The sequence below is a fragment of the Berghia stephanieae genome, chromosome 12 (genome assembly GCF_034508935.2).
Source record: "Berghia stephanieae isolate SIO BIC M18660-M18661 chromosome 12, UCSD_Bste_1.3, whole genome shotgun sequence".
NCBI classification, from domain to species: domain Eukaryota; kingdom Metazoa; phylum Mollusca; class Gastropoda; order Nudibranchia; family Aeolidiidae; genus Berghia; species Berghia stephanieae.
Window position 1 is genome coordinate 19,091,874 of NC_088371.1, and position 10,000 is coordinate 19,101,873.

General features: G+C 34.4%; 1 protein-coding gene across 1 annotated transcript; it reads left to right on the forward strand.

Moving 5' to 3' along the window:
- The first annotated feature begins 911 nt into the window (after positions 1-911).
- Positions 912-7,003, forward strand: LOC144957785 (uncharacterized). The gene is made up of 3 exons (XM_078889203.1): positions 912-1,324; positions 3,612-3,760; positions 5,137-7,003. Exons 2-3 carry the CDS (start codon positions 3,619-3,621, stop codon positions 5,958-5,960), a joined length of 966 nt encoding a protein of 321 aa, XP_078745329.1. The 5' UTR covers positions 912-1,324; positions 3,612-3,618; the 3' UTR covers positions 5,961-7,003.
- Positions 7,004-10,000: the final 2,997 nt, after the last annotated feature.

Below are 10,000 nucleotides of genomic sequence, written 5' to 3' on the forward strand. Positions count from 1 at the left end.
GAGAGAGAGAGAGAGGGGGGGGGGGTGTGAAAGAAAAAAAAAGCAACATGAAACAAAGATATTATTCTCAATTGCCATTTTGGATGTATACCTACATCGGTAATGTCCAGCGTATAATTTACAGTATTTGCACGTCTGATAACAATGTTTATTCACGCCCATAATTGCGTTGGATTACCAAACATGCAAACAAGTAGACGTTGGCCATGTCTCTAAAAGTTCTTATGCAGACGCATTTATAAGAGGGTGCCATGTCAAAAGAGTTTTTTTTTTTTAATGTCATTTATTAATCAATCATGTAAACAAACAAATTCTCGCATCCGCGGACAAGAGAAGTCTATGACGTCGTCATGAGTAAGTAAAAAACTGACAAAATAAACATATGAATGGATTATCTAATCAAAAAGACGTGCTTTGAAGCCCGATAAAAATAGAATTCTCTTCTGTGATTCACGTGTCTCTCTCACATGTCAAGATTGTTGTCATATTTTCTATGGAGTCACGTTTTTTCAATTTTTATCATTTGACTGTTGCTGAATGAAAGTGGAAAATGGTAGCTAAATAAAATTATGTGTCCGTATGTATGTGTGTATGTGTACGTGTGTGTGTATGTGTGTGTGTGTTATTCGTTATATTTTGTCTGATAATCTTGCTATATTTGTTTTTTAAATTTCCCTTTCAGCATAATAGAATAATGTTATTAGTTTTTGGAGCAATAAATGTTTAATGCCTTTCCCGAAACAAAAGGTAAAGAGAGGACTGGCAAAAAGAGAGGAAATGCAAATAACAAAATATAATATAAGGGGGGGGGGGTAATTTTCTTTCAACTGATGTTAATGTAAATTATGTATAAAACAAGCACCATACTTTGAGAAAAACAAATTATGTAAGGTAAAATCTATTTGACCTCTGAACTCTGAACCATGTAAATAATCAACAGTCAACAGTTTTAAGTTGACTAGAGCAGATAAATGCCATGTATGTACTGAGAAACAGATTTTGAACATCATTTCCTTACCTACGTAATACGTATTTATTTGAAGCTTATTTAACAAAGCTCTTGAAAACTGTTCGCAAAGTCTTATTATTTCTTGTGTTCGATCTTTGGAAATTCGCACCGCACAGCACCTTCTTCTTGGTTGACCCCGTTTGTTGACATATTCACCAGTGATAGATCGACGATTTATGAGGCGCATGTAACAGGCCCTTTTACATAACTCCAGTTAAGATAACGGCGTTTGTGGTGTAGTGGAAACATTATTAGTATCAGCCTATTGAACATAACATAGTATTCTATCTGACGTTCAGAAGTTTTAAATTGACGGTAAGTGTCTTTCTTGACATGTTGTTAGTTGTTGTGGTTGTGTTGTTATTTGATTATGAATTATAATTTGCTTTGGCCTGCTCTATTTTATTTCTCCGAACGCTCAGGAAAATTAACTTGAACTCTATTTCTCCGAATGGTCGGCTAGCCTCCAGTACCTGAAGGGTTACGGACGCGAGATCGATGCAAAAGTAAATGCTCAAACAGAGTGGACGGAATTCTCACGAATCATCAAGCTAGCGTTTTTTAGGCATATTGTTGACAAAGACGGATTTTATCAAAAAGTTGTGCTACCGGGAATACTCCGTCCATGATGACGCGTTCACTTTTGCACTTCGCGCTGCACTATCAAAGAGAGAACAGAAGTAAACCTAAATAACAAAACCAAAGTCTCATGACGGGAGCAGAGGTTGAAAGAGAAGATAGCACAAATTCAAGATAGAAGTCTAACAGAAAGTTGGGAATAAAAGGCAGAGCGCCCAAAAAGTACATATACAAATTCACCATTCACACAAACACTCTCGCAAATAGCAAAAAATCTTGAGAACGGAAAACGTTCGGAGAAATAGAGATCAAGTTTATTTTACCAAGCACTTCGTTATATTATATCTATTTGCTCATTTTTGTGGCGGCTGTACCACTTATTACCACTTTATATTTGTTAAATAAGTTTAGTGTCGCTGCCCTAGTCATAATTTTGTTTTGTTTTGTTTTTTTAATATCGTATTTATTTGTATGATCATTTTATTGCTGCTCACCTCACATAATTTGACAACGAAGTGGCAATTCTGACTCGGAGTCCGAATAGTCCCCCATGGCTATTCGGACTCGCTCAACTCCAGTGGGCGTGCGCAAGCACAGTGGGACACACTACAGGATGTGGGCAAAGGGTGTGACTGATGGATGCAGAAGAAGAGTTCAGAGAAAATTCTGTTTTGCCCTCATCAAACTGACTTAGCTGATAACTACTTTGGACTTTAGAAGGATTGTTGTCTCTAATTCCTGATTTTATTTGGACATCATGTGAAATTGTTTGAAAAGGTTTTCCTTTGCTAGGAAAGACTAGGATGTTCAGACTTAAGTCTGAATAACTTTTTACTTGCACATGCACATTGGAGTTTGAGTTCGAATAGCCACAGGAGATGATTCAGACTTGAGGCGAATAGCCGCAACCATTTGATAAAGATGGACTAACACTAACAGCTGACTATCAGCTACTTGATATCGAAATATTTGAATCTTCATTCTTATTCTTGTGAACTGAAAGATCAGAAATGGTTTTTATTATAAATTACTGACATGAGAAACCAACAGAAGCACATTTATACATAAAAACTTCACTTAGTGCTCAGTTTTAAAAAATTAAAAGATTCACTGCTGTCCATGTCAAACTCATATCTTGCTTTGTATGAAACCCCACTATTATTTTTACATACCTGTAAAGATGGTTCTCGGGCCTATTTTTACATTTTAACGGATTCGCTCGTCTATTATTTTTTTTTAAAGCAAGAAAGACTCTACTAGAATGGACGCCAAAGGGAGATGATTCCTCAAGGCAACATTCAACTCAAAATATGTAAAATTGACAGTAACTGTTTGTTATGGCCCACAAGAGGACAAGAGTGAGGACCAGAAATAAAGCTTTCATGATAAGCTAAATCAAACAGTACAAGAGACTCCAAAGCACGATGTACCTATAATGCTTGGTTACCTAAACACAAAGGTTGGACGAGATAATGACTGTAAAAATAGCCCCAAGAACCATCTTAACGGGATTGTACAAATAGCCATTGCGTTTAATTAAAGATGTTCATTTTTAACACAACATTACGCTAACAAGCATTTAACGGTATAACTGTTTTTCTATCTTTTCTTTTGATGTAAATCCATAGGAATTGTGCTGGAAACTGGTGCCAATCACTCTTCAAATCTTCAATGTATCTGTTTCTGCAAATGGAAATGGCATTCAGTTCAAAATCAAACCAAAATGAGGGAAAAATCAAAACAGTCCCTTTAAGGAATAATACTGAGTTTCCTTTAAAAAAGAAAAACACAGTTAAAAAAAAAAAGAAAATTGAACGTAGTGATTTTTGATCCAAGGTCCTATGCATAGAGTTTCATGACACCTCTCATGGAATAGGAAGGACAGATTATTTGTCTTTTTTTTACCCTTCCTCATAGCTCAACGGTCTTGAGGAATGATAGATTTGACTTCATGGCCTGCTTTTTAATTTATTTACCTCCCTTTCCCCATATATGACTTATTTTGATCGCTTTTTTTTTTCAGATTAAAAATGGAAAAGTCTTGTTGTGACTCAGAGCCCAAATTCTTCCTAAATAAAGTGAAATTTTACCCAGCCTTTGCCATCGCCAACTTTTTAGTCATTATCGTACAGTATGTGATCAATGCTCTGTCTGGCTCTGGTCCTGATGGAAGTAAGTTGGTCTTTTTCTCACTATTTAATCTTATTGTTATTAATTTGATTTGTGATGCATATCTAATTACAATAGGTGATAACACCATTGAATTCCAAACCAACTAGCTTCATTTCAAACACGAGTGATGTTCAGTTCCTTAATTGCTCCTTTACTTGACAAACTTGCATATTTCCATATCTCTTTGTTGAAAAAAGGATTGGAACATTTCTACTCCAGGCTGTCCTGAAGATTGCATCAATAATAGCTTCTCCATGATGCACACACCGTTTTGCGTCTCTCCTTCTCAATTGTCATTTTCCCGGTTTCTCTCATTCTTCCATTTGCTATCAATTGCTTTTTTAAAAGATAATTATTTCATTGATAAGTTTTTCATATTAAATAGTGTATTCAATTGTATAAAAGTGAAATAGTAACTGTTATATAGAAAGAAGAACTTAAATACTTTAGTCACAGAGTGTGACATGTCAATGTCATTTACATTATTTCATGAAATGGAAAAGCCAACCGTATAATCTTTTTCAACTTGCAAAGAAAATTTTTTTACTCCCAGTGCTATGTACCACTCAGGTCAGTGTAAGCTAACTTTTCTTTGACCCATGACAGGGTGACTTATTCCAAGGCCACATTGTGTAGCTAGTACACGACAATGGCAAATGATTGAACGAGGATAATATAAATCCTTTTTTAATATATAACTATTGTGAAATTAAACATTAATAATAATGCTGTGTATGAGAATGATGTCTTATCTAAGGTCCACATTGAAAAATGGATGTGGATTATTATGATCAAAAATAAATAACTGAAAAAAGAATTCTTTGAAGAATGTGAACTCCCAAATAATGAAATGGAATATTTGAAAAAAAACTGGATAATAGTAATATGATATTGACTCACCTTTTTCTTGCTACTTTTTCAATAGGACATCAGATTATCTTAGAATAAAGCATCCCCACCAGATTTGAAATAGGTCCACTCAAATTTTCCAGTTTTATGGACAGGGTCTTTGAAAAGTCACAGCAGACATGACATGGAAATGAAATGGTTTCATTTATGTTAGACGCATACTTATTTGCAGTTCTGGTAACCCAAATTGTTATGGGCTCATTGATTTAATGGAAATACACTCTCAAACCAACCTGAAATGTTGTCCATTTCAACAATGTTAAAGCAAACCCATAATTCGGTTTGGTTATCAGACCTTCTAATAAGTGCACATATTTTATGTCCCATTGCAATCCTTTAACCATTGAACCTTTCAGTCTCTCTAAGATAGAGACAAGACTAGCATTCAATATCGATTCAAGTAATTTATTTAATATTATCTTATGTATCAATTTTGTCTGACAACTTTCTTTATCCTGCATCAACAGCGGTATTCCTGAACAAAACAGGAGATCTCTCTGACAAATATGCGACTTCCATCACACCAGCTGGTTGGACATTCAGCATCTGGGGGTTTATTTACACCTGGCAAGCTGCATGGGTAATCTTTACACTGGTAAACATATGCCGCAAGGGGTCAAAGGGCGAGGCTGCTTACAAAAACCCACCATACATCCCAAATACAGTGTTCATCGTCCAGCTTTTCATCTCGGGTCTGAATGTCGCATGGCTAATCTCATTTGACAGACAAGAAATTGAACTGGCTGCCGCAGTCCTCATTGCCTACACCTTACTTCAGTACTTGTTATTGGGCATCTCAGTCTGCGCTTTGGATCGGGCCTCCCATAAGCTGGTGGAGCAGCAACGTACAACAGACATTTGGTTGCACCGAGGTCTCATACAGAACGGTGTTGGAATGCAAATGGCATGGGTGAACATTGCTACACTTCTCAATCTTCAGATGGTCTTGATTTACAGCGGAGACAAAGTTCTCAACATAGATGACGCAGGCACCCTAGCCTTGGCCATTTTGGCTGTCCACCTAGCGGTTCTGCCTATCATTGATATGGTGTTATTGGATCGATATACCCGTTACCTCATAACCCCGTACATCGTGGTTGTCGTAGCCCTGGCTGGCAGCATTTCCAAAAATTGGGACTCTGAAAAGACCAACTCCATCTTCTCAGCTGTTCTCATATCGTGTGCATCGGCCCTGCTGGCTTTTAAGATTGTTTTGACCATCTACCGTCACATCAGAAGGCCTCGATACAATACCAAGTGTATGGGGAGACTGGACGATGAGACAGTTTAGTAAGACTTGATTAAATTAAAAGATTGGGAATTAACACCTTTTTCACACCTCTTTTTTATTTTATTTTTTTTGAAAAGGGGTGGGGGAGGTTATTTCAAATTTGTTACCCGATCTGCAGAACTTTGGCGCAAAAACTTTGAATGATATTATATTATTGTTTTACTCTTGGATTGCTTTAAAATAAAACTGCATGACATTTCTTTCTTTAGTAATAAGATATATTGGGGTAGGGACGGGGTGGTTTAGTCATTTGTTTTTTATATTCAAGTGGGATGGACATTTTGCATTTAAAGTTAATGAAAATTATTGAGCGTAATTTTAGACGAAGGAAATTTTGTTTGCCATCATTCTTATTTAGTACCTTTTACAAAGTTGTTGAAAAATTTGAAATTAAGTAAGGGTATATTTTTGCTTTATTCGGAATATAGTTAATCTATCCAGTATCTGCCCCTATACTTGTTGTATTCTTAACATTATTGTTTTGTATATTATTCCAATCATGAAAAGACAATCAATATAAAGGGGAAACAATCGATTTAGTATTTGTCCATAATCTCACTTTGTCAATTTTTGAAATGGACAAAGGTTGACCTAATTGGAGCTTTTTTTTTTTAATTTACATATTTTACAGTTTGTTGATTTATACGGATATCTTAATTTCTTTAGGGAAATTATGAAAAGAATTTTCTTTTTGTTATTTTTTAATATCACATTCAGCTTTTTATTACAGCTTTGTAGAAACAGCAAGCAAAGCTCACAAACTATTCATTCTTATTGCGTTTTTATACTCTCTGTGTATTCCGATTTGAGATGCTCTAAACTGTCTTGATCAGTATAGGGTAAACAAGTTGTTCAAGTTAATTGAAATTGAAAGGAAGTAAAGTTGTAAAACACTCTTTTCCAAAAATATTTGATTATCCCAAAAAGCGACACCCCTAGTAAAAGTTTGCTTATCTGATTTTGTTTTGAATGTAGCAGTTGTTTTACAAACAAAATGTGAGACGGGAGCAAAAAATAGCTGTGCCTTATTTACGAAAAGAAAATTACATAACAGCTTGTTTATAGTCTCTCCCTGGTTTCAATGACTCAGTTATAGTTTCCATGCCCAAAGTTAAACTATTGGGTTTGTTTGTTTTTTGTTTTGTATTGTTTTTTTTTTTGTTTTTTTTGGGAAGGTGTCCCTTTTTACATATTCATGTCATATTTATATGAATTGCTTTAATGAACACGCGTTATCTAAACGCTTTGCAGACCACATAATATGATTTTTTTTTATCTTAGTCATAAAATATCCTACTACTTAAGTTATATACTTATGGCCTCATCATTATGGCTGTTGCGAAACACACCAATCCTACATTCAACAATTATATTTTGCTTTGCTACTGAGTCTTGCCAAAATATTTTTACCAATTTTTACACATGAAGATAAGAATATGTTAATTTATTTTTTTTTTTTTTTGATTCCTTAATTATCGTTGTTATTAATGTTGTTTTTTTTTAACCGGGAACATGAGGGAAAATATTATGGTATCATACATGTAAATATGAATGTCATTTAAAAAACAAACATCATATTCTAAACAAATCTGGTGCTGATTTTCATATATATATAAAATATTTATGATCAACTTCTACAATATTGTTTCGAGCAATCGCTCTCATCACTTCTTGATGAGAGCGAATGCTCTAAACAATATTGTAGAAGTTGATCATAATTATACTTGAAATATTTTATAAATAGCTCCTTTTATAAACAGTTTGAGCACTATTATTTCATGGTTTTGTTTTCATAATTCAATATATATATATATATTCTAATAAATATATATATTATATATATTATAATATATTATATATATTTAAAGAGAGAGAAGAGAGAGAGAGAGAGAGAGAGAGAGAGAGAGAAATTTGGTCATATTGGGAAGGGAAATGGCAGTCTGAAGAATGTAGATGTGTTTGTCAATTTGATCTGAATGGATTAATTGTAAAAAAAATTGCATTTCATCCCCAGTATGCTTCAACAGTGTGTATGTGTGCGTCTGCATGCATGCGTGTGTGCCTGCGTATTGTGTATCTTCGAATAAGATATAGAATGTTTTGAATGTCTGCTGTAAAAGTACGTAACGAATCGCCAGCTTACTAATGTATCATATTGAATTGCATCTTTGCCTTTCCTCCTGTGCCTTTTTCGTCATCTCTTTAATTACTTAAATGAATTTGTAATTAAATGAATGTGATATTAACAGTTAACCTCCGATTCATATATCGTCAGAGTCTACCCTTTTTCAGCAATGTTTTATTTTCATCTATCTTTTTTACACCTTGATAATTATGTCATTTCAACGAGAGATCAGCAACAGGGATACTCTCTTCCACTCTTACATAAAATAGACCTTAAAAGATCGGACAAGGATGAGTGCAACTGTTTCAAATAATATGTAAGTTAATGACTCAAATTTGTTTTCAGGCAACATGAATTCAATATTTTACTTGGGCCCCACTGTCTATCAAACATTCAATTGGTAGCCGGGTTTTTGTAATAGACTGTGGGAAGTACTTGCTGTGATTTTGACACGTGTGCCATCTTTTATTATGTATGGTAAAAATCATCGTTGAAATGACAAGAGAAAAGTTCTTTTTTTTTTTTTTAATTACCACGATCAAAATTTGCACAGAATCTCAATCTCACACATCTCGACATCCTCCGTTGGTTTAACAGATCAAATCAGGTTTCTCTCTCGTTCTTGCTTGTCTACGCATCCACCCAGCACCGACTTGATAGCTCAATTCCATCTCGATCAGGCAAAGATTAGCTTTGCAAAAGATTTGCGTCACAGCAATCAGGACAGGCTAATTAAAAGTGCGGCTATGTGGTCTAGTGGTATAACACACTCTTTCGGATCAGAAGGTTCTGGGTTCGAGCCTCGCTGGGCGCATAGTTGAGTCCTTGGAAAAGGCTCTCTACTCACATTCTCTGTCTGTACTCAGGTGTAAAATGAGTACCTGGCTGTTAACAGCGTTGTCTCCGTCTGAAAAAAAAATGTAATATCGCCTAACAGGCGTCATGTCCTGTCCTACATGTTATATATATATATATATATATATATATAATATATATATATATATATATATATATAATATATATATATATATATATATAATGATCCATAGCGTCAATCTGTTAGAAGGAATTAGATATGGAAAAATGAGTTACAAGTTAATGTGATCAGATTTAGGAAATTAAATGTATTTTTTTGTTTGTTGTTTTTTTGTTTTTTTTTTAAATCTAAAAAAAAAATATTTCAACCTAATTTAAGGTACAGCGGAATCCACATAGAGTCAAATTCTGCTTAAAATCATCACATATTGTTGCTCTGTCTTTTTATCTAAGTGTCAAATTCTGCTTAAAATCATCACATATTGTTGCTCTGTCTTTTTATCTAAGTGTCAAATTCTGCTTAAAATCATCACATATTGTTGCTCTGTCTTTTTATCTAAGTGAACTAAGTGTCAAATTCTGCTTAAAATCATCACATTTTGTTGCTCTGTCTTTTTATCTAAGTGTCAAATTCTGCTTAAAATCATCACATATTGTTGCTCTGTCTTTTTATCTAAGTGTCAAATTCTGCTTAAAATCATCACATATTGTTGCTCTGTCGTTTATCGAAGTGTGTTCCATTGATAATGGATAAAGTCAACCAATTTTTCTGTTTGGGCGGTTTTGGCTTTATCAGGATCCCACTAATAAATAACAATGTGAATTGAATGTAGGCTTCAATTTAATGTACGAAATCAAATAAAATGGACGTTTCGGGTTTCCCCTTTATCAACAAAACAGGATGAATGAAACACCACAGACGAATGAGACAATGTGGTGGTGGCGGCCACTACCACATTACCTCTTCGATATTTGAACAGCAACGTTTACATTAATCAGGATTCCACTGTATTTGTTTTATATCAGGTCTTATTAACCAAGTTTAAAATTCTATTTTAAGCACTGAGTTTACTGCAAAGTAAGTTACTCCCTGCCTTGT